The 18,534-nt window shown below is 44.9% G+C and overlaps 1 protein-coding gene across 1 annotated transcript; it reads right to left on the bottom strand.

The window, feature by feature from the left end:
- Nucleotides 1–1,340: 1,340 nt before the first annotated feature.
- trib2 (tribbles pseudokinase 2) lies at nucleotides 1,341–8,988 on the bottom strand. The gene is made up of 3 exons (XM_084560227.1): nucleotides 7,720–8,988; nucleotides 5,983–6,275; nucleotides 1,341–3,592 (listed from the first exon to the last, which is right to left on the bottom strand). The coding sequence occupies exons 1-3, from the start codon at nucleotides 7,987–7,989 to the stop codon at nucleotides 3,118–3,120; spliced, it is 1,038 nt and encodes a 345-aa protein (XP_084416353.1). The 5' UTR covers nucleotides 7,990–8,988; the 3' UTR covers nucleotides 1,341–3,117.
- Between the last annotated feature and the right edge of the window lie 9,546 nt (nucleotides 8,989–18,534).

Raw genomic sequence — 18,534 nt, 5'->3', positions numbered from 1 at the left:
TGATCATTCAGATGAAGTGGGTCCTCGTTCATTTGGAATCCACTCAAGTTCTGTCAGTGATTGCAGTCTCATTAAGAACCGGGAGTTGCTTTTGTTGGGGCACACGGGCCAGTGTACTGGAACTGAAGTATTAGTGAATCTGCTGAAAAGATAAAATACAATTAGGTCAGTGTATATTTGTACATTGTCCTTTTTGTGTCATTTTAGCTGTTTACGTTACAGTTTGTGGAGAATCCTTCGCAGGCACTGACTGCCTGCAACCCATGGACGTCACCAAAGAATGGATTTCCTTCTTAGTGACGCTTAACCAGGCCTTTACCACAGCTGCCTTGAGTTGTTGTTTGCACCTGGGATTTTCTGCCTTCAGCAAGAGAAAAGCATGCTTGGTCACAATGAGATCAGACATGCCAGGTGTATTCGGCTATTGCAGAATATGCCACATCTTCACCTTCGGGAACTCTTGGTTGTTTTGAATCACTGTCCATCTGTACTGTGAAGCAACGTTTCTGTCTTTAGCTGAATCTGAGCCGACGGAATATATCCCTGCACACTTCACAATTCATCCATCTGTATTCAAGGACATCTTCAGTGAAGACTTGTGGGCCAGCGCCATGCATGTTTTACGCTGCTTCTGATCATTTGTCGTTTCAAGCCTTCCCATCATTTGGGTACAGGTTGATCACAAAAACTCATCTAGCCTTGCTATTTTTGAGGCTAAGGGTTTGCAACTTGTGGTGAACCCTCTGTACAGTCTTCCTATTAGACTTGGACAATAATATGCCTTCCTCCTGGAAAGTGTTCTTTATTTGACAGGATGTTGTGATGGGGGATTTCTGCACCACGGAAAAGCGCCTCCATTGCTTTCCTCAGTGGATGTCCAGGCCTTTTTATGTTGCGGCGCTCACCACCAGCGTGCCCCTTTTTCATTCGCAGAACGGTTTATTTGGCCTCTCCAAATGCTCCTGCTATCTTTTGGAGGGATTTATTTTTGTTTCTGCGGCATGAGTGTGACCTGGTTCACTACCATTCGGGGCTCTTTTTGAACACATGCTGTGGGATCACAACAAGTTTCCAAATGCAAGTATCACACTTGGTAAACATCTTTTTTACCTGCTTCATAGCTGAAGAAATAATGCAGTAATATCCAGCAGAACAGGTTTTGAGTCAATTGTTTAACCCGAAAACGAGAGGCTATGTATGTAATCTTGACTTTACAATCATATCCGTTATAGGACTGTGGATGTGGATAATCTTAGATTTGTACTAAACCTGTCACGACTGAATTGATTTTGGAAGAAGTAGGAAAATGGTACGGTAGGAAAATAAAGACAAAAATTAAATAGCAGTTCACAATTTATTTACTGAATAAATTTTGGACAAAAAACACCAGAATCTGTTACGATACAATCAGAACATCTGAGGCAGATATCCCACCATGCACCACCCCCCTCCATGAAACAAAAAGGACTAAACATTAGCACCAAATAAGCACCAACTTAAATAAAAAGGTAGCTCAGTCTACAAAAAAAAAAAACAATGAAAGCAATAGTTTTTTTTTAATCGAAAAGCAACTCAGAAATGTAGCAAATTGAGAATTCTCGTGGTTTATTTATTTTTTCCAACTTTTCTTAAAAAAACAAGCACCCCCCCTCCTATCCCCACCTCCCACCCTCGCTAGGCAGGCTATAGCATTCAATGGAGCACATGCCGATGACTAGATTAAAAACACAAATTCAAGTAACATCGAGATACGACGAGACATGTCCTCCGGTACCCATTCCGAGCATGGTCGTTTGCCAGGACCTACGCAGGCAGTAGAAAACTAACATGAGGTTCTGGAGTGAGCATGTCATAGCAATACTATCACTGAATGTCTCGTATCAAGGTTTTTTTTTTTTGTTGTTTTTTTGTTTTTTTAAAGAAACGAGGGAGACCGGGTGGCATGGGCTGTTTGGGCCACAGGAATACTGGCACAGAAGATATTTTTCAAACTTCAGACAGACGTTTTTTTTTTTCCTCTTCTGTCCTGTGTCAAGGTATTGCCTACATCATACATGAAAAAGGAATCTCTGGATAAAGAAAAATCCTGCAATGTAGTTTTAAATATATATATATATATATATATTTATATTTATTTATTTTATATATATATATAGCTGTTACACTTTAAATAAATGTCACGTTCCGGTTTCTACAACTGAAGGATGAATTTAAATAAAAGGAATCTAATTTTAAGAGGTGGAACTGTCCATTCACCTGACACATCGAGTGCGTGATGCCATGTTGGGAGGATTACCAAGAAAATGGTTTTAAGATTGAGGTTTGGGGAGTGGCATTTAAGCAGCAGTAACAACAGATGGGAATAGCTTAACGACAAAAACGAACGGTTTAATAAGTACTGACAGAGAAAAAAAAAAAAAAAACACTTGTGGTATATGCTTAAGAAAGAAATACAACTGAAAATGAGGAGTTTAGTGACTTTGTCGGAATATTAAATAATGTAAAACTGTGACAAGTGAGAGAATGAGTGACAAAATGAATCCATGAAAACAAGGGCGAGGTCAGCGTATGGGTGATGAGGAAAAAGCCTAAGCTGCTCCGTGTCTTAACCACTTGGTCCCAGGTCAGGGGAGATCTCCTTGTATTTATTGGGCTTGTTATATCTGACCCTGGGTCTGTGGTTTCAATGAACACCACCTAAAGCTATGACAAAAGAAAGATCTGTTAGAAAAGGTGTTGTCAGTTCATTTGAATTGTTCTCCTTGGTTTCCTGTGTTCATATGTCCCTTCATGCTTTCCATAGTGTCAAAAATGGTGAATGAGCACCACATTAAACCAAACAGATCCAACAAGAACATTTGCTACATTGTTTGCAACTTGCATGTCCGGCGGCAACAGTCCCCGATCGGGGTGTGCATCGCCAGGGGATGTATAGATGCCATTTGTCATGCCAGGCTCAAGGTTTTCCATGAAATGGTGGAAAAGGAAACAGGATGGAAACACCTTTATTATGAGTGACAAATTCACCTATTTATTTCTAAACTACTGTTTTTGGCTCTGCTGTGACTGTGGCGAGCCGACCGTGGCGGAGTCGTCCGTTTTGTGCTTGGTGTTTGCTCAGCTGAAGAACTGCTCCAGCTCCTCCTCCATGTTCACCTCAGGCACCATCTGCTCCTGCTCCCTTTCCCCTCTGCCGTGCGCCACGGCGCCCCCTAGTGCCCCGGAGGAGGTAAACCAAGGGTGATCCAGAATCTCCCGAGATGTGAGGCGCTCCGCCGGCTCCCGGCGGAGGATGGAGCGGATGAGGCACTTGGCCTTGGGAGTCAGCGTCTCGGGGATGTTGAAGTGGCCCCTGCGGATTTTGCTGAACAGGGAGCCGGGCTCAACATCATGGAAGGGGTAGCGCCCCACGAGGATGGTGTAAAGCATGACGCCCAGACTCCAGACGTCAGCTGCCTTCCCCGAATAGCTGCCGTTGGCATTGAGGATCTCAGGACTGACATAGGCCGGGCAGCCATGTTTGTCTGAGAGGGAATCATCATGACCATCCAGGATATAAGTGTCCTCAAGGCTCTCCAGCTTCACAAGGCTTCTGCAGATACACAGGGGAAACAAAAACATATTGAAGTCTTTACAAGACAAAAGGACATTTAGACTAGCCTCAAAATGTGAACTTTATTATTAGCTGCAACTGCTACCTTAGTTTCAAACTTTGTGCCAACTCACTAAGTACAAAAGACAGTCAAGTAGGATAATTTTCTCTGATGGACATCTTAAGTGTTTTAAATCCATCGCTTTCGGATATCAAAGGAAGCTGAGCGCATAATTCTCCAGGCTTAAGTCCGACGCTTCTTTTCACTTCGATAAAACACCGTCATTGCACAAATAAGCTTTCCAAAAGACCCCCAGAATTCAAAAGAAATGTAATTATGGGTGACTGATCGTCTTAAGTTCCGTGCAGTGAACCGTTCAAAGAGCGCACAACAATGTGGATTCTTTTTCTCCTGGTCTCTCTCCTCAAAATAGCATGTATATGTGCTCTTCTTTAAACCCTGCAAAGGTAGCTATAGTACCCCTGAACGCTGATAATAATGACTAGTTGCTCAGAAGCATTGAACTAAATAATCTGGAGAGGCTTGGAAAAGAAGATTTTCCATGTGCATGTTAAGAGGCTCTTGTGGGGTCACGTAAACGCTGCCATCTGCATGTGAGGTCCATAAGACACGATGTTCCAGACAAAGTGTTTGTCACATTATCTACTGGGAGTCACTTGGAAAGAGGAAACCAAGAGCGCTGGCTCAGACACTTCCAGAAACATGGCACGTGCATGTACTTTCACATTAGCCCGCGAGCTGGTTCATCATCACTAATAGCAATTTGCTTTCATTAGCGTGCTGCATAGCATTTTCATATTTTCAAGTAACTTCTATTCTGTTGTTTCCTTGAGCCAAATGCCAATCGTTCCTTTGTCACACAGAAAGCAGAGTGAATTTTAAACACAGCATACCACTGCCTGGTAACGGCTCATTTGGAGGATGTGCAAACCTGTAATTACAGTTTAGAGAGCTTAGAAATAAAGGCAAAATAAGAAGCCCATTTTAATGTGAGCGCATGTTGTTATTTAAGCCTGGCCGCCTGCTGTGTACGCTCATCAAAAAATGTCTCACTGGCTTGGCGTGGAGAGATCAACAGACGCCGTTTAAGTAGCTGCGCTGGATTCCACTCAAGGCCAACCTTTGACCGATGTTCTTTAAAACAGGATGCTTCTGGTCAAAGGCCAAACAGCAGCCATGACAAAGCGAAGTCATGCTGTGGAAGCCTGCTTAAGTATTATGTCTGATCTAATTCAGTTTCTTCTCTGTGCATTCACCATAACCTTTTGTCCCACATTTGGGCTGAGGCCAGAGCAGATCTGTGCCTTGGGCTTTAAAACAGCTTTATCATCTCCCGCTCTTGGCTCTGTACTCTCGTGTTCGCTGATTCAGGAGAAGTGAAAAGGTATAAGAGGAGTCTTGACAGACCATATAGTAAATGTGACCCAGCACTGCCCCTCGCCATCGCTCTTAAAATTCACCCGACATCAATCATTTAATAGAAAGGGTGGGGGCCTCTGTATCGCGGCCCCTGAGCGGTCTGGTGTGACAGTGAAGGTTACTGGATCCGTACTAAATATGTAAGGGCAGCTCAACTTCTCTTTTCCACAGTAAGCGCCAAAAGAATGACGTCAAACTTTCAAGACGGAGGGCACTGAAGTACAGCCTGTGCCTCTGCCAAGGTGTTGGATAAGAACAAACTCCTCTGACAAACTTCTGTACTAAAATTTGCATACAGTCAGAATCCACGAGTTAAAAAAAAAAGTGCAAAAATAATTCATGTCAGAATTACACCTACTCAAATGTAAACATATTTTCATTAACAAAAAGCTGCTCTAAGGTTGCTGTAGCAACAGATGTCTGGATTTTAACGGTGTAACTTCCAGGTTCTGCCACCAGGGGTCAGTAAAACTGTACTGTGTAAAACTGACTGTAAGGTTTCTTCTTTCTCATGATTACAGAAGTGCAGATGCTTCACTCAGTTGATCATTTGCCATGCTAAAGCTTGGCCTGGTGACTTCTCTGTCCATTCTTCAGTTCGACAACTGGGGTCGAGTACGTGTTAGGATTACATCTACATGGCATGTTCCTCCAAGTGTGATTCCATTTACAGTACAAGTCATAAATCCACCAATAAACCATCTGCGCAAATATAACTAGGGGAGACACAACAAGCTTATGTTTCCTGCATTGTGCACAACCTCTGAGAGAGGCATGTTATGCCTGCATTGTCTCACCTTTCACTATCCTTGCTGTAAGCTGAGATATGACACATAACACTGACACAGTTGTAATGTCACATAACAACATGTACAGATGAGAACGAGAGAAAAAAAAAGCCAAACTGCACAGTGATAGCCAACACTCAAGGTTGTTTTACACAACTCACCTGTCCTCGTTTTTGAAGACGAACTTCCTCAGTTTGAGGTCACGGAGTACCAGTCCGTTGTTGTGGCAATGTGCCACAGCCGAGGCTATCTGATAGAAGAGCCTGGCAGCTTCGTCCTCTCGCAACTTCTTGCAGGTGCGGACAAAAGAGTGCATGTCGCCATAGCTTCTCTCAAAGAACACGTACGCTCGCGTCTCCCCGAGCAAAATTTCCAGGATTTGGTTGATGTGCTGGTGCTGGCCCAGGGCAAAGTAGGCCGCCAGAGACTCCTGGTATCGGCCGATGTCAAAAACCTGGGATCACAAGAAAGGGAAGCGTTTATGATTACAGTGTGCATTCCAGCCAATTAGATATTCTGCTTATCTAGAGTGATGAATGAGTGCAACTATCTCATTATGTTGTTTTGGTGGTGGGAGATGTCGGGTTGAAAACATCCTCCAAACAGTTTTCCCATTTTTTTTCCTCCCCACTGTGGAGACAATTAACGTCAACTGAAAGAGCATCAAATTGGCTTCTAATTAAAGAAAATCTAACCAGAAATATGAGCAGTCTACCAAATGTCCGTGTGACACCAAACTTGAACAGCATTTACTCTTCTGGCAGAGGGAGAGGTGTTAAAGCGAGGCAAACTGAACACATCATTTTAGTGCAGGGCATTGTGCTGCAGCCCAGGTTTGCAGTGCCTCTTTTGTTTCCATAGTAACCCCCAATTGACTTTCAGTACAACCAGTTCAGGTAAGAGGGCTCCTCTGCTTGCAGTCAATACTAAAAAAAAAACACCCCACAGGTCTCAAGATCTTATGTTGTGTCCTGGGCTCCCGGCTTGGCAGGACTGATCAATGGTGGAAGTGGGGATTGATTGCTAGTGTACTGAGAGCGGCACAAAGCAGGTGAGGTCAAACTGCAGTTAGCTCACGAGGCCGTGCCAAAGGCCATTAATTTGTTATTGCCAAGACAAAACATTATCTCAAGTCAAAAGGTACGGGTTATTGGATATGTCGTGCCTTATGAGTCCAAGGGTGCGTGTAACTATCATCTCAATTCATCAATCCACTTAAGGCAGCTTAAGGCTGCAACGCTGCTCAGGGACAGTCCTGGTGCCCTTTATAATCAGCGTTATATGAAAGTCAATACAGGCTATAAATGCGGGGAGGAAAGGCCAGCAGGTTGCCTTCAAGCTTTAGGGAACGGTGCTTTACTTTATATGGTTTTAAGGTCAATGCTGAAGCCAATGTCACAACCACTGGCTCAACTTGTGAAGTTCCCCGCGACCTTAATTCGGCTGCCTTTGAAAGATTACAAAATGCGTTTGGTGCAAAATGTGCAGCATGACTACCCAGGAAATAGTAAATCCTTGTTGAAATAACACGATGGTGGCAGTGTACTATGAAAGAGAGGAGCCGTGGATAAGCGAGAATAGCGCTGAGAGGAGTGTGTGCGTGGTTACTCACTCCTTTGTCAACGTTACATCATGCAATCCAAACCACGCAGCTCACCCCATTCACTTTTTCCATTAGGCAGCCGTGCCAGCTCTCTATTTACAATTCAAGCAATTATTAAAAAGGCGAGGTGTTGCAACAGCTAACCCGATGACACCAACTCGGTATATTTCTTTACAGCATGCGCATTGTATTTGGGATAATATGCACTGGAATAAAGTTGATTCGTGCGACACAGATCCCGCAAAACGTTACTTGCACATCGAAGCAAGACCGTGATTCTCTCTGCCTTACTAACCTTACATACGAGCTCGTCCCCGCTGTGCAGGTGGGCGGCTCTGAAAACGTGGTCTCCCTCCAGTGGCTCCAACAAAAGGTAGTCCCCGATGCGGGAGATACAGTGCGAGGAGTCCGGGGTCTCCGGCGGGCTAGGGGACCCGAGGTTGGGACTGAAGCTCTGGCTCGACTCTGTAGTCCTCAAGCAAGACAAATCTTCGAAATCGTGCGATTTGTGCCGCGATCTCCCATAACGTGAAATGTTAATAGGATTTGACCTCTGTATGTTCATGAGGAATAAGTGCGATAACTCCACAAAGCCGGGGGCCTTCCTCCTCCTTGTTCTTCTCCTCCTCCTCCTGGACTCGGGCACCACTTCGTTGCTTGCGGGCGAACTGATTTAAACTGCACCTCACCGCTGGAGAATGTAGCCGACTATCAACAGGCAAAACCTGGCTCGTTGGATTTCATGCAACTAAAAAAAAATAAGTCTTTAATTCTGTGCTGCTCTTTTGCCCCCCTTTGTTTTCCCATTCACGGGATAAGGCTGGGGTAAAATGAAATAATTACAAACCCAAGTGAAAACCCCTTTGCACAGACGTGCTGCACTTTCATGAACAGTAACGCCGGCAGGCACGACAAAAGCTGCAACAAAGGCTACCAAAAGTTAGCCTTTTAAATGAATGAATAGTGCTAAGTTGACCTGCAGCTGGTCTGCTAGCTTATCTCGCCGGTTAAATGTTTATGGCACGTTTCATAAAACGGAAACAATTTGTTGGATGCAACTTGCAGGCACAGAAAAAAAAACTGCACAGGCTAAATAAACGAAGCAAGTTTCCCCACGCTATTTATAGCTGCTGAATTTAGCAGAAATTTCTCAAATGATGGCTAGCAGGTGCAGAGCTAACTAGTTAGCTTCCTTCGCTAACTAGTACTAGGTCAGTGCACGGCCTTGTTCCCCGGGATCACATCCATGCACGGTGATTGTCATCTACCACAGAAGGAGAAAACCCCATCCGGAAGAAAAAAAAAAAAAACTGTAGCTCTTTGTGTGCGGGAGTCGACGTCCTCTCTCTTTCTCTTGGTCCAGTCCAGTGGAAGAAAACTGTCGCCTGTGCTGTATGTCTGCTGCTGTAAGCTGATGGAAGGAAGGAAGGGACGGCCGGCCGACTTTCCCAGGCCAATCCCTTGGTTCAGCAGGACATCCTCTCTCCCGTGGTGCCGCTGTGCTTCTTACGTGGCTGGGAATCTAGTCCATTCAGTGCGGAGGGGAGGCCAGCCGAGCTGCACACGCTGCACACACACACTGCGCCTGTACGGAGCGAGAGAGAGAGAGCTGCCTGCCTGCCTGCCTGCCTGGCGGAGGGGGGGCTTTCTTCCCCGCGCGCGCGCACCGTCGCGCACGGACACACACACACACACGCAGGGACGCCGACCCGCCCCCTGACGTCACTGGCACACCGAAACCCCATTGGCTCCCGACCTCGAGCTGTGGCGTGCAGCTGAAGTCATGTGAGAGCCGTGTAGCGTGGCTACACCCCCACCGCCAATCTAAATGCATCGCATGCTGGCAAATTGGACGGGGGAGGGTGAAGAGGAGGAGGCGGCGGCGAGAGTATAGCTACTGTATGTGCCGTGTTACAAATGTGTTTCCTCCTCAAATGTCATTCAAGGGAAAGCGAGGGGGATCCCTCTTTCACAATAGCACACGCCATTCAGTAGCGCGGTGGTGATATTGGCTATGGTGCCATGTCAAAAACACGGAGATTGTGATAGATATGAGCCTTTATTTATTCAGACATTTAAATGCTACTCGCATGAACTGCACATTTGTGGAAGGATATGTAAGCAGAATTGACATGAGCGCAACCAAATAAGACACTGTGAGAAAGGAATGATAATGAATATAGAAGCATGGAATACATGATCGCAAAAAAAGGAAGAGCAAATACATTTTAAGCTCTGACATGTAGAAAGAAATTGCTTGTGTGCATGTTTTTTTTTTCTTCAAATTTTTGCCATATGTGTAGGGGGGGGGGGGGAAGATCTTTGACCACAGATTTGATTAAAAGCTTTATTGTAAAAGTCCCATCTCGTCCAGTTTTGTTGCTGTAATTTATTCCAAAAGGATGGAGGAGGCTCATTGTTCTCTGTTCTTTCTAGATTATGTGGAGGTGTGACAGCGGGATTGTGCAATTCCATGTAGGAATCCAGGGCGGTGAGAGGAATGCTTGCAGCTCTGTGATGGCTAATTCCTGCATACAAGCCTCTGCTGATCAGGAGAAAACTTACTGTGAAGCAGGTGAGGGTTTGGCCTGCACGAGCCATGGAAGCACTACAGGGCTGTTTCAAGCACACAGACTGGGACATGTTTAAGTCAGCTGCTGAGGACATCCAGGAGTATGCTGAGTCTGTGTCTGGGTACATCCAGAAATGTATGGAGGATGTCATTGTGGTCAAAAACACCTCCACACGGGCCAATGAGAAACCCTGGCTAACCAGTGAGATACGTGCAAGGCTGAAAGCCTGGAACAGCGCTTTCACGTCCGGTGACATGTTGGCACTATAAACAGCTAGAGCCAACCTGAACCGGGCTATAAGACTCAGAAAGTGCGCTCATGGTCAAAATGTGCAGGACATTTCATTAACAAATGTGGCAGGGCATCCAAGCTATCACTGATTATGAAGCCCCACTCCCTCCTGCGAGAACAAAATCAACTTCCTCAACAAACTGAATAACTCCTTTGGGAGGTTTTAGGCACAAAACAACACCTCAGGTAAAAAATCTGTTCCTCACCCAGATGAGCAGTTACTCTGCCTGTGGACCCAGTTAATGTCCGGAGAACCCTGAGGAAGGTTAACGTCCGGAAAGCAGCAGGGCCCAGACAACACACCAGGAAAGGTGCTCAAGGAATGTGCTGACCAACTGGCTGGGGTCCTCACAGACATTTTCAACACCTCGCTGCACCGGGCAGCACAGGTACCATCCTGTTTCAAGACCGCCACAATCGTACCCAAAAACAACACAACCTCCTCCCTCAATGATCACCGCCAAGTAGCACTCACACCCTTCATGATGAAGTGCTTTGAGAGGCTGGTAAAGGACCATATTATCTCCAGACTCCCCCCAACATTCGACCCGTGCCAATTTACTTATTGCCCCAACCGCTTCACATCCGCACCCTGTGGGTCTGGTCAGGGGCCAGACAGAGATGGAGAGGACAGCGAAGACAATCACTGGGACTTCACTTCCTCCCATCCAGAACATTGCAAAGAAATGCTGTCTGACAAGGACTCAAAACATCACCTCAGACCCCTCCCATCCCCACCATGGACTGTTCTCGCTGCTGGCCTCTGGAAGGAGGTTTCCGCAGCCTTCGGAGCAGAGCAGCCGGGCTCAACAACAGCATGCCATAAGACTGCTTAACTCATTATAATATTTCCCCCCTACTCACCCACACACTCCTACACAGGACTGCTCCACTAAGGACCTCTGTGCCGTATTGCTGTGAAATATTACCCTGTAATTAAACTGTGCAATATATTTATCTTTTATTTGTCTTTGTATACGAAAGTTTTTATATGTATATTTATTCTATTTTTGTATATATTGTTTCTGTCAGTATTCCTGCTGTGCTCCGAGCCATTGCACCAAAATTGCATTTTGATGTAAATCTAAATGACAAATAAAGTCTGTCTAAGTCAAAGCTGGACATTAGACACTGACAGAAGTGTTCAGTTTAACCTTTGCTCAGAAACAGCATGCACGCATACACAAACATGCACTATTGTGAATCTTCGTTTCTCACTGTCTGCCCAATAAGCCCCCGCAACATGGAAATGCATTTTTTCACACAGAGGCCTCTCATCTGAGAAGCGGTGGTTCACAGTTGCAGAATGTGGCTGCACCCACAAGCTCCTCTAGTGTATGTGTAGGTACTGTATGTTTCTGTGATATTATTTCTGCGAGCCTCCCACTTTGTTCTTTCTTATAATGCTGGAACATTCTTCACTATACAATAGCTTCGCTTTTGTTTCACTGCACAACACGAACTCCTGAAAACGTGACAGGATACTACAAGGTGGATGAGCGCATTCATACGTGCAGTTTATCATTTCTGTTACATGCCACTGCATCTCTGCATTTGCCCATTTGCTCTAACCCCAAATGGGGATTCTGTTAAGCCTAAACCACAGCTGTGCATGAATCGGAATAATAATCCCCAAAGATTCCTTTTGCCCCCATTCCCTGATACGCCGTGTGACTCATTCGCAGTGGATAGCAGCACTCGAGAAAATCCATTGAGGTCCATCGACTCTCCAGACACGCCTACATGCCGAGGAGCAACAGCAGGCAGCCCCAGCGGTGCCTTCCAACGAGACACTCTGTGTGTGTGTGCACCACTGAAAAAGATGTGGAGGGCTGGAAGACTACTGAGGTCAGTGAGGACGGGTGAGCATCTCCGAATCCCTCGAGCAGTGTTACTCACCAACTTCTTAATAGGCTGTGTTGCCCTCTAGAAAATGATCTAAGGTCAGATTTTCCTGTGATGCTGAGTTTAAAGGAAGTTAGTAGGGGCTTAGATCTATGTCATTTTTTTGGCGTTTTCCATAATGATTTCAATCAAATGACAAACTCATCATGAAACCCACTCAGATGGGAGTTATTTTTTCCTTGGATTACATATTCATAAAGTAGCCAGTTTCCCTCCGTCACATAGCGACGCAGCAAGCTAAGTCGTGTTGACACCAGCAAGAATCAGTGCTGTCACATCCGCACCCTGTGGGTAACTTCCACTGTGAAATTCAATCATACGAGAGGAGATAGATGCAGAGGCATAGGAGGAATGAGATCATTCAGTGAGAGGGAGAGCAAGGCAGCAGGACGGAGGATGGAAAAGGATGCAGTGGGAGAATGTGATGAGAGGTGGAGTGAGTGGAAAATAAAGAAGGAGTGACAGATAGTGTTGGTCCAAAAACAGTGGTATGACCCAGCAGTGTGAAACTTGTTATCGATCAATCGGATGCCTTTATTTTGACGACCCGTGGTGAACATGTTGATATGGGGCAACCACTGCAATTCCCCTGAATTTCAAATGAGTGCACAGAATTTTGGAGATTGGTACATTGTGTGCCACACACACACACACACACACAGTAAGGGAAGAAAGGAGGAAGTGGGATAGACAATCATTTCACTTATGATATGACGATGTCTTCCCATTATTTCCAAATAATCTGCTTGATTCAGCAGCTTGTCACGGAACAATTGCAATCAGAGTAAAAAGTAGCACAATTACAGCTGCGAGCTGGCTTTTAAAATCAATTTGTAATCAAATCTACCAATGAACTGACATGCGATACAATGGGAGAGCTCTCAGTGGTAATTGTGAAAATTCATAGTATTACTGTATATGCTAAGAGGTTCAAAAGTGCCAATTTTCTTTCCATTGTGATGGATGCATTTCAAACAGCAGGCACAGTGAAGACACTTAAAGCTGTGTAATGCCCAATGCAACCCATGGCGTGTAGAGGGTCTCTATCTACAAAGAGATAATCTCAAATCAGGCTTCCTCAAAGAAAACTGAATGGGAGGGAAGGGAACCCATGCAAACTGATCAAAGTGGGTCAGAAGAGTACTCTCACACGGGCACAGCCTAAAAATATTCCATACACTGGAGCTACAAATCTTTGGTACCTTCCTAATAACTTTACTGTCATACAGTTTTTGCTAGTTAAGGCACTACAGGAAGTGCATGAGTGTTTATTAATGAATACATCGCTTGAAAAAAACGTCCAGTCAGCTGCAGAGCAGACCCAAGGGGACAATTCAGCAGATCAAATAAACACTGGCACTTCCGCTGACCTTATTTCAACCTGCTGACTTCTGACCATCAGTTCATTTGCTGCTGCAACAGCCAAATCAAAACAAAAATGTCCTGTGCTGATGAATTGAGGATGTGCTGCAAGAGTTGTTTTTTATTTATTATTTTCGGTGAGACATTTTTCCGCCTTCCTCTTCGAGGCAGCAGGAAGCGTGGAGCTGCTCTGAGTGGCAGGTCACGCAGGCGAGGCCTCCTCTATTTGGAGAGGAAGGATCTTGGCTTGAGGGGGAGACAGGATTGGCGTCACTGGCTTGGATCTCTCCTTCATGAAGTCAGACAGCTGAGTGAGGACTTGTGGCAGCTCTGTCACTGGACAGGGTGACTCACTCGCTCATAAGTGGAGAGGTTAATAATAGTCATACATTAGAGCTCCTCGAGTGAAATCACACAGCTTTAGCAGCTTAAGCCTTCTAAATGACTCGCTGCGGAGAAAAAAAAAAACGCATTTCGCCGCCTCTTTTGCATCTCATTTATGTGACAGTTCGTAGCTTTAGATGGCAATAGTGTGACTGCGAAATGCCTTCAAGCAAAATTGCTGACAGTCTGAAAGACACAAGGCTATTATTACAACACGCGGAATGTATATTTTAAAATGACAGGCACATTAAAGCATCGAGCATGGCATGTCAAAACTGCCAGGAAAAGGGAAGAAAATCCTAGCAAACACATCATCGCCGGGGCCTTGATTTGAGTTTTCCCCCTGCACTCCGCCTGACAGCAGATATTGTCTTTCCAGTGTAGAAAATATTTCCTGGCATGGAACTGCCTAGGGTGATACAGGGAAAACAGGCAGATTTATTAAAACTCCCAAACTCTTGACATTTTTGGAGATGCAAGGCAGAGACGCCAACATTATACTGCATTTTGCCGGTGATGAGTCAGTGACAACTTTCCGATGCTTGCAGGACAACCGTACTGAGCTGCCCAACGCGGTGAGGAAAGTGGATTCAGTGTGCAGTACTGCAGGCTGTGTTAAAAAGGCATTCATATCGGATTACACCCTAATGTTCGCACGGTGCCATTGGCAGTGTTTACATACACTTTGTAAGTATGAACTGAATCTGGATGGTAATAAGGTAAAAAGGACATTTGATCTACGGTGGTGTTAAAAGATAGATAATACTTAGACGACTACAAATAAACCACTTAAAACTACAAATAAACACCTGCCGGCTTGGTGGTTATCACCGTTGCCTCAGAGCAAAGAGGGTGGTTTCTGTGTTGAGTTTGATTCTCAAGTTTCCTCACCCAGTCCAAAGACCAGCCGCTCATAGCTGAAAGAAAAATGTAACAGGCCTAAATACACGAGTGAAACATAAACGATTTTCAGGCAGAGATAATGTTGGGCAAGGTTGGATTACCAATCAGGATAAGCGGGCGATTGCCCTGATGTATATATATATGGCAATGTAGAGACAAAATTACCAAAAACCAAATTCCAGACATACACACTTGATGAGTACTTCTAAACATTCAAGGCGCCTGTAACTTAAGTTGGTTTATAGTTATGAAAATGTGATGAAACTGTTTATTATAATAATTTACATGGACTTTCCTGGTTAGGATCTGGTTTTTGAAGTATCCTGTTTTTTGTGTTTGTACATGTAAACATCATGTCCCATTTTCAGAAAAACTGCATAACCTGTATCCTGGTTTTCAGAGACATCAATAAACTATCTAGCGTACCCCAAAAGCAACCAAGATACTGCTTGCATGGACGTATCTTATCGTGTCTGAAGTGCGTTCCATCTTTTTAGATCCAAAACAATCAATTTGAAAATTGCGGATATGGAGAAGCAGATATCCATGGGCCGACTGGGCCTTTCTGTGTGGAGTTTGCATGTTCTCCCTGTGTCTGCGTGGGTTCTCTCAGGGTACTCCGGCTTCCTCCCACCATCCAAAAGACATGCCATTAGTGCATGTGAGAGGGAATGGTTGTCTGTCTCTCTGTGTTAGCCCTGTGATAGACTGGAGACCTGTCCAGGGTGTACCCCCGCCTCTCGCCCGATGACAGCTGGGATAGGCTCCAGCAGACCCCCGCGACCCTTAACAGGAGTAAGCGGGTACAGAAGATGAATGAATGAATGAATATTCAGGATGTGAATATGATTACTAGCGAGATATGCCTCATAACTGGGATACTGGTGGGCATTACTGTATTGTCATATTGTCATGAATTCTTGTAGGATATGGACAAAATAACACAAATAAACATACTTCTAAAGAGCTTTAAAATATCATGAAACCCAGTGTCAAGACTTTGAACACATGATATTTGTCAAAGGGCTTCCTCAAATAACTGTGAGTCCACTCTCTGTACAACATGTACTAAAGAATTTGACACGGATATAGTGAGTACATAAGGTCCTTTGAGACATCCTTGTATCAGTGATCAGTGTTTAGCGAACTGAATCAAGTAGTATTACTGTAATTCTTTCAGATGGCCCCGTAAGAAGACATGAATGGTAGCTGGGAGTCTTTCATAAATGAAAAGCAGTATCTGTTACTATGCAGGCAGCTGGTGTGTCTAATGTGACTGGATTCCGGTGACACCGTAGGGATAGAGTCATTGTGGAAGGTCACTAAAAACTGGTCTCCTCCGGTGAATCAGAGTCTGTATGATGAGCTACGAAATGACGAGAGCCTGCTGTCCTTGTCTGGCCTCTGCGTGAGAACACACACACGAGCTCTCACGCGCACGCATGCAATTCACGCAACATTCAAGCTGCTGCCATGGCAACCTGTCTCCATCCTCCAGGGAATATTGTACAGGACTGCAAACATAAACACACCACACCGAGCGCGCATACACACAGTGAAATATGCATAAGGGACCCCATGCTCTAATCTCCTGGGAAAGAACACTCTGCTCAATTTATGAGCGATTTTGTGCCAAAAGGTACATTTCATGCCTGCTTAGAAAGGAAAATTATGGCGAGGAGTCATGATTCACTTTCCCTTTGCTATACCATGCATCACGATGGAGTAACACAACTCCATCATGGCGTGATTACAGTCGGCTTACTGCCACTTCCATCATCTAAAGTGAATTACTGCTTCATTATGCTGTATTCATTTTATATGCAACAGCGTTTCTTCCATGTTTTTCCCCTGATGGGGCGGAACAGCCTCTGAAGCAGCTTTCAGACCACGCAACATTAAAAATGAAATCCATACAAATGAAATCTATTTGGGTGAAGCAGCTGCTTCTGCTCTTTTTTTTTTTTTTTTTCAATTTTAGAGGAATAATAACCGCCGCGCAATTATTTTCACGCCACTACCGAGCGGAACAATCAGACAGCTGGAGCGCCACGCAGCACGGGGAAGCAGCGGCAGACTTTAAGGTGGAGGTGAATTGATGAGGTGCCGAGGAGGACATCACTTGCTGCTGCACTTCATCATTTCAGCTCAAACTTCCTGCCTGTAGCAGGTCTGCGTCTCATGTGACAAGCAGTGTTTGTAGCCACCGCGCACACTCCCAGGTGCACACAAACACATACAGTAGAAGGCTGCTTTGAAATCCCACTCATTATTCAGTGGGTGTCAAACAGCCCCTTGTTGGAGACAGCAGGGATAACTGCTGCGTGGCAATCAATTCAAACAAACAAAGCTCTCTCCTTGTTTACCCCAGACATTGCCTTTAAGAAAAATCAAAATAGACAGAAGCCCCTTATTGTACTGTGAAATCTGGAAGGGGAAGTTGTCGCTGTAAATCGAGAATCTAGGCCAGACGCTAGACCGAAGGCAGCAGATCCATCAGATAAGAAGTGCATGCATCATTTAGTTAAAAAAAATATGAACAGTTAAATGATGAGCGCCACAAAGGGAATGCCTGCCTTCTGTAGTAATTTCAAGAAAATCTTGTGTGGGCTGTTTGCCACACTGCTTTGAATATGACAAGTATTCACATACTGGGGATGTACAGCTTTTAAGATAATAACTGACTGTCGTCTCTAAAGGCCTCCTCTCCTTCAGGCGAAATACTGCAGCCTCTACACTGTGGATAGAGAGAGAACGAGAAAGAGCGGAGGGAAGGACCTGTGATTACTGTCACAATAAGCAAAATTAGCAGCATTAGCTGCCTGTGACAGTAATGATCTTTTTTTTTCTGCCTTGTCTGGCTAACAGAGGCTGGCATATCAAACAAACCATGCCTGTAGCAATCAGCACTGGGCATGGGTCAACTATTTAGCATGCCATTACAGCTCAAACAACAGCCTATGGACAACACATTTGTGATGGCCGGTACTCTTACTCTATTCTGTAACCATGGCTCTTACTGAGAAATTGATAAGAAGGGTTGCCATGTCTCAATGTTGTGAAAAGGTCGGAAAACCCTCTGATGGTGGCTCAGATAAACATTGCACAACCTTTCGTAGCCTTTCATAATGTCTGCCCAGAAAGACAACGCAACTCATTTTAAATATCTGATGTGGTACCTCGTAAAAAGACAAGGTTGTGGATGGGTACAGCCTTATCAGACTTTGGAGACATCATTTTAGTGACTGTATCTCTGGTGGTTTTTTCTTCTCGGTGCAGGGCAGCCCCTTTAGTAGAACACCTCTGCAGGCGGAGAACAGATGAGGAGATAAGGCTGAGGATGAGAACAGCTCATCAGCCTGTTTCTCAGCGGAGCACCTTAGCACTCGCTTTCTGCTGACTGGGGTGAGATGTGCTTTAATGCTGACCTCACAGGTGTGTGTGTGTGTGTGTGTGTGCGTGCATGCAAATAAAAGCAAAAGAGAAAGTTTTGCCTACTTGCATTCCTACCAGATCCCTTTGCTTTTGAAGGCGGTCACCTAATGTCCCCTTCCGTCAAGGGTCAACTGTGTTGTGTTATCAATAAACACAGTGTTCGTGCAACAAGCATACACATGAAAGGTAATACTGTTGCTGCCTTTGAATGGAAGCTTCGTGAGCTCCTGGTACAACATGGGAGATGGTGTACATGA

This window comes from Chelon labrosus (assembly GCF_963514085.1).
Source record: "Chelon labrosus genome assembly, chromosome: 14".
Classification (NCBI taxonomy): domain Eukaryota; kingdom Metazoa; phylum Chordata; class Actinopteri; order Mugiliformes; family Mugilidae; genus Chelon; species Chelon labrosus.
Note: the sequence above shows the minus strand (reverse complement) of the source record. Positions and strands in the feature narration are given on the sequence as shown.